This window comes from Epinephelus moara, chromosome 7 (assembly GCF_006386435.1).
Source record: "Epinephelus moara isolate mb chromosome 7, YSFRI_EMoa_1.0, whole genome shotgun sequence".
NCBI classification, from domain to species: Eukaryota; Metazoa; Chordata; class Actinopteri; order Perciformes; family Serranidae; genus Epinephelus; species Epinephelus moara.
The window spans coordinates 30,595,307-30,614,511 of NC_065512.1; the positions used below are offsets into that span (position 1 = coordinate 30,595,307).

General features: G+C 40.1%; 1 protein-coding gene across 1 annotated transcript in view; it reads right to left on the reverse strand.

Moving 5' to 3' along the window:
• Positions 1-454: 454 nt before the first annotated feature.
• Positions 455-19,205, reverse strand: part of LOC126393055 (polycystic kidney disease protein 1-like 2) — a 68,060-nt gene continuing 49,309 nt past the window's right edge. Inside the window, 12 exon segments of the mRNA XM_050048896.1 lie at positions 455-1,147; positions 5,708-5,839; positions 6,017-6,118; positions 6,444-6,654; positions 10,136-10,296; positions 11,513-11,640; positions 11,922-12,055; positions 13,156-13,486; positions 15,892-16,077; positions 16,618-16,752; positions 16,856-16,943; positions 17,889-18,157. Of these exon segments, the coding sequence (XP_049904853.1) occupies positions 953-1,147; positions 5,708-5,839; positions 6,017-6,118; positions 6,444-6,654; positions 10,136-10,296; positions 11,513-11,640; positions 11,922-12,055; positions 13,156-13,486; positions 15,892-16,077; positions 16,618-16,752; positions 16,856-16,943; positions 17,889-18,157 (2,072 nt within the window). The 3' untranslated portion in view covers positions 455-952.

Below are 19,205 nucleotides of genomic sequence, written 5' to 3' on the forward strand. Positions count from 1 at the left end.
GCCCTGTGAGGCAAATTGTGATTTGTGATATTGGGCTTTATAAATAAAATTGATTGATTGATTGATGTAGCGTTGTTGACATAACGCCTAGTCTGGCAACCTGTCCAGAGTGTACCCCGCATCTCGCCTAATGTCCACTGGGAAAGGCACCAGGTTAGACTGAATACATCCAGCTCCAATAATGCTAACCACAGACTACCCTTCTCTTTCTGTTGTGCTAAAATAACACATTACCTGTTAATTCCAGCTTGTTAGGCATTATTGTGCACTTGACACTGAAAGAAGAACCTCTTCCTATTTAATTTTCTCTCTGCCCTTTCAATTGTCAGTCTGGTTGAACCAATTGCCACATCTACTTGTATATTTAGTAATTACTGTGTAATAATTTCGTACTGTGAGAAGTTCTGAAATGGACTGATCTTATGTGTGTTTTACGAATATTCGGACAATTTGTGTCAATATAATACCTTTTAAAAAAAAAAAAAAAAAACTCTTTAAGCTTTTATCCATTTATGTGTTTTGAATTTGTTTGACAATTTCTGCTGTTAACTTATATGCAATAAACATGAGTTATATTCCACACCAATTGTCTCACCTCTTGATAACAAATTAGGACCCACAACTTAGCCAATTCATTTGATGAATATATATTGAAGTATATGACATTCTCCTTATGCATCCTGAGTGAGGTTAATTGAAGCAAAGCATTGCTGTGAATAAAATAAACTTTGCCTGAATAAACACCCTGTCAGATTCACACCAACAATGTGCAGTGTAATTGTGGATGTCATAATCATCCATCACACCACATTCACACAGTAGCACACCATGCGAGCAGGAAACAAGTAAAGACGAACGAATATTACAAATGAGCATGTGGATATACTGCATGCAAAATATTCTAAACACTCATATGAAACTCAACAAAATAAAGCTAAGCTCCTAGAGATTTTCAGTCGTCAGATTTCTGATAAATATTTACATCGATTGAGGAATTATTAAGGATATTCTTGCTGTTATTAAGGGTCAAGCCACTGGCCACATTCACATCTGGCCCCCTGTTGTCGTTTGTGTCTTTATATCTGATCCCAAAAAGACTGCAGATTTTCTTCAGCATCAGGTCAACAATCTCCTCCTCGTCTGAGGGCTGGGTGAGAGAAGAAAGATAACAAAGATCACAGTTATTGTGGAACACAAACCCCCGCAGAGAAAAACGATGAAACAGCTATGTTTCCTTACAGTGACATTTTGCAGGCGTACCATGGCTCTTCTGAAAAATCATGTTGGGAATAAAAAGAGGTTGTCGAAATCCAATTCCAGTTACTGTGCAACTCCACCAGGAAGTTAATGGCCCTCATTTATCAATCTATCTTACAGACCAGCGCAAATCTGAGTATAGAAGAGTTTGTGTGTGCTTTGTGAAACATTTTGATCTCGCCAATCACAGGGAAGGAATGATCAGGTGCTGATAAATGTGGCGGCTGAAAACGATTGTCATTTAAGTTTCCCGCCCCAATATTTTCTCGGTGTAGAGGCCTGGCCCCTAGAGTTTAAGACAAGAAGAAACAAAACTGGAAACGCTGATGTCCCAGGTCCACTGTAACCAATTCAACTGGTTTCTATCCATAGACTGTAAATAAAGATGGACGACATGACAGCTACTGAAAAATGAAACTGAAATGCGGTGGTTTGTCAGTGTTTACACAAAAAAGAAAAGTTTCAGATAGCGCCAGGCACAAACGGTGTTCATCCTGGAGCCACTCCAACAGAGCCAGAGCACACGTCCATATGGTGACTACACATTTGTAAGGTGGTTAATATTTAGCTACAAATACTTAGATGCCAGTCAGAATAGTCATATTACAATTCTGTGATTTAGGCGGATTTACTGCTGTACCGCAAGTCCAAGCTGACTCGAAGTTGCGTACGGGAGCTGAGACCTTTAGTGTTGTACATTCATTTTTAATGAATGAGGGCCACTGACTCCTGTGTTGTGTAACGTCTCTTGGTTGCCACCACTGAATGGATATTATTTTCTCAATATCCCTGAAACACTCACAGGTATCTTCAGTTATTCTAATTTCAAAACACGCAACATCGCCCGACTCACTGCACTTATAACAAATCTCCCTTCACTCCTCAGCGAATCACAGGCCCCCAGCCTCTCAGCAGGCTCATCTACTGTCAGCTAGCTTCTGCTGGTGTTCAGCAAAATAAAAGGCAAACTTATTATGTCTTTTCACTGTGTATTTGCAGCAGCAACATGTCGGTTGGTTTAGAATTACTTTAGCACTGTTGTGGCTCTGGCTAACAGGAGCTAGCTGGGAACATTTTGTTGCTGCTGAAGCAGTTGTTGAGCCAGCTGGATGGCCATGGTTGCTTGGGACTGGAGCAAGGGGGCATTGACTTGTAATAACTCAAAAACAGATTTTTTTTTTTTCAAATTAGCAGAAAGATATAAAAATATAGAATAAAATTGTTATCATGAAATAAAATGATTAACATTTTATAATAATGAGTTAAGTTATGACTGACTGATTTATCACATGAATATAAAGTAATAAAATGGACAGCTTCAGTATTTACTGAATTTTATCGACTGTTTCAAAATAAAGTACAGCTATTTCATTATGGGGTTTTATTATTAGGTGACATCAATCCACTTGAAGAGGGCAGCTTCAACCACAGGTGCTTTATCCCTGCACATCTGTTTTTGTCTCCAACACCAGCAGCCATTACTAGCAGTCACAAGCTTCAAGGAGACTGTTTTTCATTGAGAGAAAATTACTTTCTTTTTCCCATCATGATTTCAATGTGCACATAGCACCAGCATCAGGTAGGTACCTGAAAGCAGACGGGTTGCCACAAGGCAAAGTAACTAAGCTTTATGTTATCATTGCTAACCTGGAAATCCAGATGCCCCACCCCCAGCAAATTCTAATTTGCACTGCACGGGAATCTGGCCCCAATGAGCAGAGCCTGCTGAATCGCCTATCGGACCAATCAGATCAGTCTATCTGACAGAGGCGGGCTCTGGGTGGGCGTAACGTGATGATGACAGCCAAGATGGCAGCTGCCAAAGGACTGTGTCCATTCAATTTAACTTTGGAAGAAAACTTACACTTATCTTTTTCCTTGAGAGAGGAACAGAGGACTGCCCTAGAAGCCTTTGCTTCCAGGAAGGACGTTTTTGCTGTTTTGCCGACGGGATACGGCAAAAGCATAATATATCAGTTAGCCCCACTGTTCGGAAAATAAATGGGGCTTAGTACAATGAATACGTCACCTTGTTTTTTTGCTCTGATTGGCCATTGTGCTATCCAATTGCGTGCGGTGGCATTTAATATGCCTCAGTTAGTGCCGCCCTTTGGGTAGGAAGGGTGTATCGGTGAGGGCCAGACTCAAATCTAGAAAGATTTGAGTCTGGATTTCCAGGCTATTATCACGCATGATGAGAACCAAAATGAACACTGTAAGCCAATTACTTGATTACTGCAAGCAAATTATTTATACAGTAATGATTCTGTCCCAAGCTTTATGATCCACTTAAGCTGCAAAATCACTGTACGCAACTGTGTGTATTTTACTCTTAAGACTAAACATTACTGTCCAAAAGTTTGGAATTACCTGGTACTGATGTTTTTCTTCTTTCCTCCAACAAAGGATATTTTAACCTAGATTCAAACATTCAGACACCAAATGTACCATTTACTCTCCTAAAGCAACAACCCTGCTGATTTCAGCTTGTTATGGTCATTACTGTGCACTTGACACTGAAACAGGAACCTGTTTGTATTTAAATGCTTATATTTTGATGCTAAGCTTCCAGTTTGAATAGTGATTTCTTCTATTCATATTGAACTGTTGCTCAGAGGTATCTTTGTCTCATTCTGCCCTTTCAATTGTCACGCTGATTGAACCATTGTGCAGCGTTTTGTTCTCGATACACAAAACGAAACCGCTCATACAAGATAACATAGATTTGTAAAGATTTTCTACAACCTAAAAGCATGAAAAAAAAACATACAAAATGACAGAGTAGTACTCTTAGCCATCTGACGGCACCCAATACACTTTTCTGGTAGGCAATTCCAAACTTTTCAACTGCAGTGTACATTTTATAATGTTTTACTTATTTAATTAATACTAAACACTTTGCAGCTCAATCCAGCATCTCTCCATGGATATTTCAAACACTTGGGCATCATTTTCAGTAGTTTTTCTTACATGTGACAACTGATTTGGCATGAATGCCAAAGTTATGTAGCGTTATGTAGAGTCCTTCACCTCACATACTACACACACGTACAGTTTCAGAAGTAAATGACAATAAAGGGTGACAGAGGGCACACTGGAAAGTAAACTGCAGCAGCCACAGAATAGAAATGAAGAGCAGAGAAAACTAAATATTCAAAGAAACAATTGTACCAAGGACAGGCTGGCTGTGTTATCCTTCAGCTGCTTTTATGCTGGCCGTGTCTTCTTCAATGATTAGGCCAACCTAGCACAGGGTATTTAAAAGGAGACATGTCTCTGTGAAACTTGGAAAGGATTGACGAAGTTCTGGACTTGGCAGCAGCTGTAAATACTGTGCAGGGGCATAATGAGCAGATAAAATCAAGAGTTTCCTTGGAGTCTTTGAGAGCACTCAGAATTTCAGCCTTGTGCTGTACCTTGGACAGCAGAAGCAAGCATTTAGGGGACATTATGAGGTAGGTGGCTGTTCAGTTCAATACATTTTCACCATATTAATATGGATTTCTTTGCACTTATAGGACTTTGCGATTTTCAACTGCCTCTGTAGATGTTCTGGTAGTTACTTACCAGACTTTTAATTCCTATCTTTGCTTTTGAACTGCACTGTTTATGATCAACTATTAACTATTAGCAATAATGATTGTTTCAGCCACTTGGTGGGAGTAAACAAAGCTGTAAACATAACACTGATATATCACCATTAAAGTTGCTGTAGCAAAGTTGTTAGCAGAAAGTTACACATCCAGCAGACACAGAGCAACTTTAGCATTTATTTGGAGCCATGTTTCTGGCCACTGGATGAATGGCCTATGTCTCCTTACCTGCTTTACTGAAAGCTTAAGTTTTTCTGCTGAAAAAAGCTGCGGCTGAAAATTATGTTTATGTTTCTACTACAGTTAGTTTTCTACTGTGCTCAAAAACAAAATGTGCATCAAACAGTTTGTAGTGCACTTCAGACACAAACACGCACTTCAGACCTAAAGTTCTTTCACAGGGCAGCTGTGGTAGGTGGAATGGGTCATCCACCAGTTAGAAGGTCTGCGGTTTGATCCCGGCTGCTCAAGCCCACATGTCAAAGTATCCTTGGGCAAGATACTAAACATCAAATTGTGAGTCAGAGCTTGTGAGTGAGTAACTGAGTAGTAGGCGGCACCTTCTTTGGTAGCCTTGGCCACCAATGCATAAATGTGTGTGTGAATGGGTGAATGTGACGAGTAGCGCTTTGAGACAAGAAAGGCACAAGAGCAAGTCCATCCATTTAGCATTTCTAGTGGCTTTCAGTGCACACTGTAAAGTAAGAGGTCTAGTTTTGTAAAATATTAGTAAATGTTAACACAATTAAAGAGATTTGGTCAACCTCTAAAAAAATTATAATAATGAAAAACAAAAGGATTAGACTTTTATTTTTGGTCTAAAAACTGTGATTAGAATGACTTGTGATTAATGTTACCTTGTGATATATTTGCTCCTGGTTGAATGCCACGAGGATCACTGAGAGGAGGAGATTAAGCACCACAAATGTCATGAACACAACACAGGAACCAAAGAGTAATCCACCAAGCACAGGGGTACTGTCCAGGACCTGGCAAAGAGTGCACCAGTGAGACATCAATATCAGTTTGAGCTTATGTGGAAAAATCCTTATTCATACACATGATATTGGTTAGAGATTCAGCAATATGCCCCTATAATTATTATTATCTCATACATATGTTTTTTTACATAGCAAATATGTGAGTAGGGGGAAGAGCTCACGTACCTCGTCATAATTAAAGATGCCTACTTGCAAACTGATGATTGTCAGGAGAGCATCTGTAAACGTTCTATATGTGGAAATCCTCCAGCCATAAATCACATTGGACTGGAAGGAGATAGACGATTTTATCAGCAGAGGAATCACTAAAATCATTTCCATCTAGCTTTAAGTTATATTGAATTGACCATCCTGGAGATAATGGACTGAGGTTAGCTAATTCGGATTTCATACACTTCATTCACATATCGCCCCTTAGATTAAAATTAATGAATATAACAAAGACCACCTCACAGGGCACCACCATCATCACAAAAATCTTACAATATGGTATTATCCAAGGCCCAGTAACTCAGAAAATAGCAGTAACTTAGTTTCCTTACCTGCGTATTGAATAAGACTTTGATCTTTGCAAAAGGGACAAGATACTCACTGCAACTGAATACGCCACGAGCATGATCACAATGATTACAAGGAAACCAGATATATCACTCCAGGCCCGCTGCAGCGCAGCAGTGATCATGTTCATCTTAGGGTTCAGTCTGAGCAAGTGCCACAGTTTGAAGGTGGCGAGCAGGACGAGGAAGGCAATCAGATACTGGAGCACTGAGTCTGCTGTGGCTGTCTCGTAAAAACTGGCAAATCTAGATACACAGTAAAAAAAAAAGTACTTTAAAAGAACACTGTAAAATACTGCCATGATTACAGAAGAAGAGTTTAAATCAAACAGATGCCTTCATATAGCCATACTAGCAACTCCATTAGACTTTACTTGGGCACAGCTTTGAGCTAAATTCTAACTTTAGCATGCTAACATACTCACAGTTATAATCAGATAATCAGAGACAGCTGGTATAAATGGGCTAGCAGGGCTAAGCCCTGCCTATCTTTTACAATAACGACGAGAAAATTATTAAATTAAAGAAAATATTAAAATATTAGTTATTGAACCTTGGAACTGATTCTATTTGGTGGAACCTATAGCAGCAACAGCAGCAGCACTAAAACAGTCACAAAAATGCAGGATTTATCTAAATGGGCTGATTTAGATGAACATGATTTAGCTGAATCAGCTTCCAATCATTGTTGCCACATCATGAGTGACAGGTGTCGTAACAAGCCCCCTTGATTTACTGTCCAGTTGGGCTCAATTAATTCAGTCCAGGCCACTGACTTTTGGCCAATGACAGTGCGTGGAAGTACAGTGAGGGCCTGCCTGCTGGTACTGTAGTGGGAGAGTGAGCGTTGAGTCTTGCGAATTGCGTTAGCATCATGCTGAACAGGTGGATTATTTTAAATGCTGTCTATCGAGCGGGACCTCATCCAAAAATCATCAGACTTAAATGATTAAGTGATGTGATGTGTGTGTGCGCACGTGCAAGCGAGCGAGCCAGCGTGCGCGAGAGAGAGAGAGAGAGCAAGAGAGAAAGAGAAAGAGAGAGAGAGAGCTTTTGGCATCAGAACATTTTTGTAATTAGCCTAATTCTCTAGTTTTGTTGTAGTGTATTGTTGCTGTAACCTGGTACTGTATCTCTGTGTGATGTTACTGTTACTGCAGCTGAACTATTGATCAGTATAGGCCATAGGCCTAATGCGTTAGCCCTCCCACCCAATTTCACCACGAGCCGCTACTGATAATGATTATCAACAAAATGCTAATATGCTGATAAGTATAAAGTTGACCATGTTCACCATCATAGTTACACATGTTTGCTAACATCCGCTAAACACAAATGACAGTTGGGGCTGATGGGAACATCTTTGCAGGTTCTTTAAACAAATTAAGAAATTGACCCGCTGATGTTAAGTTAAGGGACCATCAAAATGATAACAAATCATCTTGGGGGGACATGGGTGTGTTTTAGGGGTGGGGGAAATTTCCGATTCTTAGATGCATCGCGATTCGGAAGTGGACGAATCTGAATTGATTCACAAACGCCCAAATTTCGATTATTTAAATCTGTTAATTAGAGTAATACAGAAGGTTCTAAATAATGTGGAACAAAGAAGCGTGGTACACGTCATCTCCGGGACACTTTGGGATGTGCACCTGGAGTGGACACGCTGACACGCGCACAGAGGAAAACAAACATGGCTGACCGCCACCCACCTCGCCGTGAGAGCCGAACAGCTCCTTCTAATTTAAAAGCAGACGTGTGGAAACACTTAGGCTTCTACAACGTCAACGGCGGAAGCGAACTGGACAAGAGCCACGTTATATGTAAGCTGTGTCATGCTAAAATAAAATACTTTGGCAACACAACAAACATGAGAAGCAATGTAACTTGAATTCCACCCGACGGAAGAGTCAGGGAGACGGCAGGCTGTTGTTGCTGCGGCTACTAGTGAATAAGGATTCTGCCACCCTCATCGGAAAAGGCAAAGCAAATTACGAAGGCCATCGCAACATTTATTGCCAAGGATTTGTGTCCTTATTCCGTTGTGGAAAATCAGGGATTTCAAGCACAGCTGCATACATTGGAGCCCAGATACACCATCCCATCCCGACGCTATTTCACCGACACGGCCATCCCGACACTCTACAACCAAACCAAAACTTAAGTCATGGCCTCGGTGTTGAAGGCAGGTAGGATCGCAGTTACATGTGATGCATGGACGTCTGTCGCCACCGACTCTAACTACACATTTAACTACACAACTGCACATTTTATCTTGTGATTTAAGATACCTGTTGTTACCTTTGGTTCCGTACAACGAAGTTGTAACTTTCCAGTTTGCACGCATTTCCATTTATATGTTTAATAAACATTCAACTGTTTCTTATTACAAATGCACTGTTTTTAAAAATTGTAAGTGTTGAATGCTTATTCAGTGAGACAAAAAGAAATGTGTGTTGTGAAAAAGTGCATCAATATACATAAATTAAAGATGCATCAATAATCGTTTTATAATCGAATCGTAGCCCCTGAATCGTAACCGTTATCGAATCGTGAGGTGCCCAAAGATTCCCACCCCTAGTGTGTTTACCTAGTTTCATGGCAATCTAGCTTTTGAAACTTTGCACAAAAAATAGAAAAAAAGAAAAAGAAAAATCAATGTATTCTCATGCAACAGTTTGTTTATCTTACAAAAAGTTATGTACATTGTTCATTTGATGATCGTCGTAAATTTTTCATTAACGAATTAATGTCACTACCGGATAGGTTAGGTTATGTTAGATTCTGTAAAAGAGTCATGGTTGTGCATTGTCACGTAATGCAATTAGTGTAACGTGACATTTCGTATACGTAACTTAAACTAACTACATGTTGAGGTTGGATTTCACATGGGACACAAACCCTTGTCTCCTGAGTCAAAGTCCTGGGTCTGGCTGACCTGTCCACTACCCTGTCAACCTAGCCATGTGGACTTAGTCACTCTTAATACTCTATGATCTGACTTTTTCCTTTGCTCCCATCATATAACCGGACAGCTTGCAGTGCATAGGTCACATAATCACCATTGGCCAATTATGACACAACATCTCCACCACCTCTCCTACACAGGAGAAAGACACACAGACCTTGTGGTATTTTGCATCTCTTTGTAGTCATTATGCTTGTTTTTGTGGGTTTGTTTTTCTTAAAGGTAAATGTGTGTCTTTTTCTGGTCATTTTGAGTCTCTTCTTGGTCAATACTTGTTAATTAAAGTTTGACATTTTGCAAGTGAATGCCAGGGGGGGCCACCTGACACTTGGGACCCTGGGCCTGTGCCCAGTAGGCCCATTCAGTAATCCATCCATGGTGATCAGTTATAGGCTATACAATTGCTAGTGCATTACTTTTGGTGGGTATTAGTACAAACAGTGAACAATACCTGCCTGAAAAAACACAAATGTCAACATCATGGTGGTGCTAGAGGAAAGATCAGGGGATCACCCAATGATTAAGTAGGAATAGGCTTATTTGAGGATTAATCGTCTAGGGATTTCTGTACCACATTTTAAGGCAATCCATCAACTAGTTATTAAGATATTTTAGTTTGGATCGAAGTGGTTGACTGACTGATTGCTGCTTTTGTGGCTGAATAGCATTAGAAAGTAAACCACACATAAAGCGCACTGTGCAGCTTCTACAAACTAAAGATCAAGCCTAAGGTTTAGCACACTATTACGTGAGTCTTACTGGTCTTTGTGATTTTGGTAGTAGGTCATATCGCGGTTCCCAAGCAGGGTCCTTTGTATGAACACAGCCACGGTGCTCCAGCTCAGTAAGATGATAGTCAGCTCAAGGAGGTTCCACTTGCTCTTGAAGTAAGCCCATCGCTGCTGCTTCATTAATTTGCCCTGCCAGGAGAAAAAAAAGACAGTTGTCATATGTAAAACAACAGCAGTGAGTTTGTGTGCATGTATTGGATGTAGAGGTTTTTACCTTCGCTGGTCTCTTAACATATTCAGTACATGTTCATAAGTCAGTTTACACTCAAAAGGTTGTTGTAGATGCCTGACATTTTCCTTAATTTGCAATCTGAGTTAATATTCATTACTTCTTGACTTCTTATGAGACTTTGATCTCAATGCTGCTAATACGCAAACTTCAAAGGTGTCGGCAACCACTAAAGAAAAATCTCCTGTATTACATTTTGTCAAGTGCAGTATTGAATAAAGAAAGCCATCTGCATGTGCATGTATTTCTGAAATCAAAACACTCATGAAACGAGTCTATTTGTTAATCCCTGTATCACAATAAGAGTCTCCAGGGGCTGCAAGGAAGGACACACAATGCAATCCAAATGTCTCTCACAGTTAATGGTGAACAACACCCATGAACATTCACCATAATGGCCCTGAGAAAAGTGGAAAATTATAATTGAGATATTACTCAATGCAGTGATTTTGGCTCGACTAAGAGGTGTTACATGGAAGAAAATCACAGAGAAGATAATGCTATTACATCCTCACGACAACATCAACATCGTCATCAACACATTAAAGTTAATGTCTTCATGTATTTGTTTCCTTATGTAACTGTTTTAAGAGGCATACACTCAAAGAGGGCAATTTAATGTCCTGTTTTTTTCCAGGGTGAAAGATTAGAGGAACCATGAGTGGGGCACAATAAGAAGCTCCGAGTCAGCTGTACATTGCTTTTGGATTTATAAGCAAATCAGTTAATTAAAGTTTGATGAGGTTACCACATGCACAGGTGAAACACAGTGGCTTAATTAGCAATTTAGCCTCAAATCAATCTCTCTAATGTTAATAATCCTCTTTCTAGATTGATTCTCGCCAGTCTCTGTCGCAAACAACTGTGGCATGTCCCGGGGAACTGCTCTAAACCAAAAAGCATCTCCTATCTAAACAGGGTGACAGGGTTCATGTCAAGAGAGTAATGAGCCCTGTGTACATAGTTTGATGTCAGTTTTTAAAGTGCCCTTAGTGAATGTAGAAGCTCATGGGAGTCTCATTAAGCATCTGAAATCAAATAGGTGCATCGATAAGAAAGACCCAAGCAATTAGTGGGACTGGAAGTATATGCTGTAGTAGTCATGTTAGTGTGTACCTGCAGGAACATGTAATAAAGGATGAAAAGCAGGTATATGATCTCAGCAGCCATAACAAAGATGTGAAGGCCACCGGTTGATTGGTAGAGACGAACACTCTGTAGCTCAATGTGGAACTGAAATGCCCCTGTAAAATCAATTGGAACACTTTTGTTTAACACATGCAGGCTAGTGTGACCTCATTCATACACCGTACATCAATGTGCAGATAGGAAGAGTGAATAAAATCACAAGCTTAAACTAAGTTGTAAGACAGCATGGTCTAAGATGCACAGTTTTATGTACGTAACAATAATGTTTACATCTTCCTGAAAATCCTCTTCAATAAAGCAGCATTCACACTGACACCTTTGACAACACTATGAATGCATAATGTTTGCGCTTTTCAGAGGAAACACTTAATCTTACCTACAGCTGTGGTCTCCAGCAAGAGTGTGACGATGCAGAAGAGGTTCACATTAGCATTATAAACAGTGAACTCGACAATGATGGCTCTTGTGTATATATCCAGCCACGTGTTTCTGAATAGATACTCAAGGGTGCTGTAAATGAAATATGCAAGAAACTGTTTACTGAGGGCCTCTGTCTGCTTTTTCTACTTAAGTGTTACACTTGTCTTAAAATGGTATATCACTCCAGCTTTGTTCGACTAGAAAATAACAGATTTTTACATCTATATTTTCAATTGTAATAAATTAACTGATAAATCTGAAGGTCACTGAGCCCACTGAGGATAATTTAAAGTCCTTATCCAGACATGTTTTAAAGTACATGAAAATACACTGCTTTGATTTGATTTGATTTAACATGGTTTTCCTGCATGAAAAATAAAACATACAATTCTGAAAAGGGTCTGGAAATAGGCATCTTTTCTCCCTCTCTAAGAAATTCTGGCTCTGGCCTTGCTCATGCCCCGCCCACCACTGCTGTTTGCGTTAGGTTTCACTTCCACCTTCTCAAGTACTAGCAAGGCGCTAAAGTAAAAGGGAGGAGATAGGTCCGGTATGCATGACTACGCTAGTTTGATCGATGACAGAGCAGTGAGCATCAAGAAAGCTAGCGTTAGTGTTAGAGGAAATACTGGAGAGATTCAGCCATATATGTTGGAGCCTCGGTCTGACCTAGCTCAGATGAGAAGTCTGCTGTGCACCAAAATCGATGACTAGCGGGCATATCAGAATGGTAAGTGTAGTTAGCATCTTTCATTTGTTGATGTTGTTTGTTTGTTTGTTAGCTTGTAACTAGCAGTGGCTGATGCAGTGTTAGTGGTTGCAACATACACTGGTTTGGTTTACATCTAAAAACTGTATACTTTACCATGTTTGCTGTCAAAACCTTCATTATGATGTCAACTCGTATTAGTAAAGCACCTATCTAGGTTGCTAAGCGCACATTTGAATCTCAGATTCTAGGAAGTGCACAGACATTGCCCCCTTCATTAGAGGAATGTGAAAACACTTCTCTAGTGACAAACTTTGCACAGCTACAAGTCAGTATAGTCATGGTTAGACATTTTAGGGAACATGAACAGAGGAAAAACATTTTTGGGTGGAGGGGACTTTAACGTGACAGTCCAGTGAAATAAAGGAAAAAATACCTTTAGTTCTCAAATGGATGCATTCCAGTTTGATAATGGACGTACCTGCTTGCATTTTGTGAATCTGGACCAAGCTCTGCTACAAAGCCACCTCCCCTGTAGAGCACCATTTTACCCCAGACAGGATGAGCCCTGAGCTGAGCCTGCATCTGGTACGTCCACGGGCTGGAAGTGCTCGCAGAGATATTATCCCTCACAGTGTGGTTCCAGCCAGGGTCATAGGAGCCCATGTCTTCTGCCTCCCATGAATATGGAGCATGACAGTCTGGCACAAACTGGAGCATGGAGTCTGCAATCTCACAGGAGTCCTTCTGCACTCTCAACTGACGAAGACGGGCATTACCCACTAGCTTGGAGTTTCCATCTGTGATAAATCCTGAAACACAGTTTTTTGCAGTTAATTTGATTTTTTTTCCAAGCAGTGCTGAATGAACATTACTTTAGGTGTGTGGTTGCCAATTGTCACACATTTAACACTTTGGTCAGTTTACTGGGTCTGAGCCAAAGATCTTTTCAGGAGTGTTTCACCCAGAAAATTGTTCTGCACTAGGCTCTGCTTGCCATTGTATACACTATAATCAAAAATATCTCTTTTGGGGTGCCAAGTAGCTTATCTGTTAGAGCAGGCAACCCATGTACAAAAGCTTTGTCCATGCTGCAGTGGCCGCAGGTTTGATTCTGACCTGCAGCCCTTTGCTGCATGTCATCCCCTCTCTTTCCCCCTTTCACACTAACACTGTCCTGTCAAATAAAGGCCAAAAAAAAAAGCTCCAAAAATTAGTCTTTAAAGAGAAAAAAAAAGACTAAACAAACACTTGTCACTTGTGATTGTAACTTAGTAATGTGGATGATTGCCTTTCAGAACACATAAAAAAAAAAATCACCATGTCAGTTTGGGTCAATATAGCACTTGCACAATACAGGGCTAACTTTCCCAGTACCAATGAGCTGATGTTCTGACCCAGTGGTATTTTTTTAATTATTACCATTGGGTTATTATGTTATTATTTATTATCCTGTATGTTAATTTTGTTATCTCATACAACACATTTTATTCAGTTTGTGTATGGCTATAATCCTGTACGGATTAATTAAGTGGCCAAGTTGTTTGTGCTCACACTAATTCCTGGTCAGTTTTCAAATAAAATTTGTTCAAACAAGATGTTGTCCAATGTTGACAAAAAAGAAAGAAAGGCTGCTTTGTGCAATTGTAATTGACGGAAAGAAAAAAAATACAGAGCTCCCGATGGCTTGAAGATGCAGACAATATGGTCTACAGTTACATCCACAACATGGTAAATACTACTCCAGTGTTGTCGGTGAAGATTCTCAGCCATCCAGGTCATGGTAATCAAGTGGACTTGCTTGAGTTTCCTGAAGACGTTTCGCCTCTCATCCAAGAAGCTTCTTCAGTTCTAAATGACTGGTGTGGAGTTGCAGGCTTTAAACTTCCTGTGAATGTGAACCCTTACAGAGTCGCTGAGGTCACATGTGAGCTCTAGGTTTCAGGGTCGTTAACGTCACATGTGAGTCGTTGACCCACCCGGCCATCATGTGAGATGGGACCAGATGTGAATGGAAGTGAAGTCGCCTACTGAACGAAGCCAAGAAAGCCAGACGTGAAATAAGCCATCTTCGTCAAACTGGAACAACTATCGTTGAACCGAGGAGGTGGCCTACTCCATCACTTATCACCCACCTACAATGCAGTCTTGGGATCCCTCCCCAGATGACTTCACATCGATTCACACCTGGTCTCATCTTATCCTAACAACACACATGATGTCCAGGTGGGTCAACGACACACATATGACCTTAACGACTCTGAAACATAGAGCTCACATGTGACTTCAACAACACTGTAAGGGTTCACACCCACACAGAGTTTAAAGCTTGCGTCATCTAGAATTGAAGAAGCTTTTTGGATGAGGTGAAATGTCTTCAAGAAACGCAAGCAAGTCCAGTTGCCTGCGATGTAGCACTTATGAATACTCCAGTGTTATCAAACTAAAGAAAGGAAGGAAAGGAAATCAATCAAATGTTGTCAAACAGCCAATGACAACCAATCTGGCAGAAACGTGACCCAATCTTAAATCAGCAAAGGGTTACCAATTAAGGCAAAAATCAGGCTTAATGTATAAGGTGTCTGTGTGGTTTCAGCATTCAAAGCTGCAAAATGAAAACTAAATAAATGACACTAGCATTGTGTCAAAACAACTTATTGTCTTTGGTGTGTTTCTACCCATTTGGTACAGTTACGCCAGCGATAGGCATGAATTAATATGTGTGGGTGCAAATACAGTTTTGCTGTAGTGCTTTTAAAGACAGAGTTATCCAGTGAGAAGTTGGGATCATGAGAATCATCTGGCACCTCTTAATTGTTCCCGCTGGCATGAAGGACTGTACAAAACCCAGCAATTATCTTGTGACAAGAAAGCATTTTGCTCCCCAGCGGTGGAGTTGTTTGTTTGAATCCACAGCATGAAAGCGAGAAGTCTGTTTTTCCGAAAAGCAAGGTTTTAAACAGCTTTCACATCAAAACAGTTTTGGCACAAGACAATCACGGTCCTACAAAAGGAGAAGGAAATAGAATGCTTTGACAGGAGGCAGTATAAATTGTTAAATAACTACATGTGTAATATAAGAATTCAGAAAAGCACAGCCATAACAGAGCTGTAAACCTTCCTTTACAGCTCTGACACAAAATCATTTGGTTACTAGGACAACAAACAGCAGGGCCTGATCACTTCTTTCTCATCTGCATGAGGTGTATATATTTACCTGGATAAACTCCAAAAAGGTTACTCAGTAGTGATGTATTAGCCCAAGTGAACACTTCTCCAAGACTCATGCTGTCTGAGATCCCTCTACTGAAGCTGTTCCGGATGTGCTGGTTCAGGAAAAAAGCATTGGGATCTCTCTGGCCATACGCCACCAGCAGCAACATCCACATAAACCCCATGTAGGCTGCAATAAATGGGCACATTAGAGTTCTCTAAATTCACCATGCAAAAACAGAGCTGGGTGTCAGAGTCAATTAATATTAATATAAAGCAGATGCTGCAATTTTTGAATAAACATTTTTAAAAAAAATATAATTTACCAGCTGCGATGTTTACTGCTGAAGAACAGTGCATAATAAGCACACAATAACAAGAGTGACGGTTAAGCAGCATGCACAACACCAGGACTCTGGAACTGAGGCAGCTAAATGATATTCAGTCATCATTTATTTTAATATTTACAGCTGTGCTTTTCTTACTGTAATGTGTCAAATTGTCTGCTGTGAAAAAGGCTTCCTGCCCTATGAAAATCAATCATTGGCAGAGCAGATAATGATGGTGGATAATTAGAGTTGTAATGGGAAAGTTAAAATAGCATGTGGATTCGCTCTCTATATATAAATTGCATACTGAATCCTGTGAATGACAGGCTATTTAACTGCATCGCATAAAAAAATGATTCATATCCATTCACTTATTGCCATAAAACTGTGTTTCTACTTACTCAAAATCTCTTTAAGGAGGGCAAAGGCTTTCTGTTCCATTATCTTGTTTCTTCAAATTTTCTCAATGTCTGCAGGAGGCGGAGGCTTATAGAGATTACTGTTCTTTCTGACCATTTGTTGTTCCTTACACTCACCTGTGGGTAAAGAGTAATATTTTTGTAACACCTGCACATTTTTGATGATAACCAAGTCAAAATCTGAGACCAGTGAAGAGTATTTAGAAGTTGTATCTTTTACCTAGATTTCTGTCATACTCCACATTTTCAAAATCTTCCTCATCAACTTTCTTTATTACAAGAGCAAAGAAGACTGCAAGTAATAGCACCTGTGGTAAAAGGATAAGTTAATACAAGCGTTATTTCTAAAGAGAATAAATATAAATATTGACATCTGTAGGAAAGTTTAAAGGAGCAGTGTGTAGGATTTTGTGGAATCTAAAAGTAAGGATTGCAGCTTGCAACCAGCTGAAACTTCTCCCATGTGCCAAGCATGAACTCCTGGTTAGGATTGTTTGGGCGTTCATTTTTCAGGAGGTTCTTACAGGGAGCTTAATTATCCTCATCAAAACAAATGGACAGGGTGATTGATGAGGTGTGTGGGGTGATGCTGTTTGGCTCGTCAAAAATGGGCTGCTAGCCCAGTACCTGCTAAGGTGTGCTCACCTTTTTTATCTGATAACCTAAGATCCAAGGGTTCAGGAGGTTTTTACTGGGGGGCATATCATCTGCAGAGGTCTTTTCCTCTTCAAAACAAAGGGACTTAGCAAATCAGTAAAAAAAATAAAATTAAAATAAAAAATACTGAATAAAGCAGTGTTTTTCTGATGCTGTTCGGTTTGCTGTGGAGTGGCTGCTAACTACAGTGGATGATGCAAAAGCACGAAAATGCAAATAGCCCTAGTGTTTGATTTGTCCATTGTGGGCTTCTGTAGAAACATGGTGATGCAACATGGTGATCTCTGTTTACAAGGACCTGCTCCCTGTAAAGATCTAAGCAGCTCATTCTAAGGTAACCAAAACACAATCATTCTTATTTTCAGGCGATTTTACACTATAGAAAACATACTTATTTCATTATTTCTATTACATTATTCATTATTCTATTATTACATTTCCATTTCTACCAATATATCCCCAAAATCCTACACACGGGACCCTTACACTATAATGTTAAGCTTTCTCAAACACGTACAATGAATCGGATTGGAAATACAGAGCTACCACAGAGGTATATAGTTCTTTATGAAGAGAGGAAAGAATCTTTTCCTCACCTTCAATGGCTGAATGATGAGGATACTCTGAAAAAAGGAGATGATCATGGACACCAACCAGCTCACTGAGCGTTCCTTCCCAAATTTCAACCCATAAAGCATTGTGAAATATCCTGATACAACACTGCTTGCGATCACTAGCAGCCAGCCGACAAAAATAAACCACCAGGGTAGCCCTCCATGACAGCACACCCTTTTCTTCTGACTGCCGTCACCATCCGTGCTATCTGCAGGATTCAACCTGCAAGTGAGAGCAGTGAAAGAATACCATTCAACTCTCTTTAGAAGGCACTTCACTTGAGTATTATTATTTTTTAAACTACATTCAAACTGAATTTTACAAAGGACATTTTCCTACACTTCAGCTCCAAAACATTTACTTCAGTCATTATTAGACTATAAGGTTGCATGTTTGAACTATATAAAGTAACTGATATAATACTAAGCTGTTCATTTAATTTGTAAGTTTTGGCCCATTATCCACAAACTGTGTATTTCACAGTGAATAGTTAAACATTTTTGAAAATAGGTTCATTTGTTGTGACTTGGCTGAAAACATCAATACCACTTTTATGCTTGTACGCTCAATATGAAGCTACAGCTGGTTAGCTTAGTTTGGCATGAAGACTGGAAACAGGGGGACACAGAGAGTCGGCATCTATCCAAAGGTAACAAAAACAAAATGAAAAGGACATGTTCTGGTCTTATAGAGTGTTTACAGGGGTTTTTACGCTGCAACAACTTCATGGTGAATAGCTGCAGGACTCAGTGACCTGAGACCATGAGCTCGCTGGTCACAGTTACAGCACACAAACCTCATGAACCACAACTCATGGCTATTACATGTCTGTTTGTGTACCAATTAAACAAACAAGGAATAGAGGCATTGGCAGGCTAACCCTAGGGCCACACCGGACACGGAAGCGCTGCGAATAGCCTCGAAGCGCCTCGAAGCGAAGCCAGTTTCCTTTCGATGCCCATGTTAACCGATTGTGTCATCCACACCGGCTGCGCCGGCGCTGCAGCGAATGTTTCGGCGTCTGGTCTATTTTCTGCGTGAGCCGCGAGTGAATGTGTCAAGCCGGGCAGGAAGTCAAACAAAGGAACAACAACAGCATCTGGTCAATTTTCAGAATAAAACAAATTTCAAAATAAAACACCCCGTTTGACAAATGCGATGTATATATGTGTGTGTGTTTATATACATATTAGTCAGTGGTATCTAAACAGAGCGCGAGAGAGATGAACACACACACACACACACACACACGCACGCACGCACGCACGCACGCACACACACACACACACACACACACA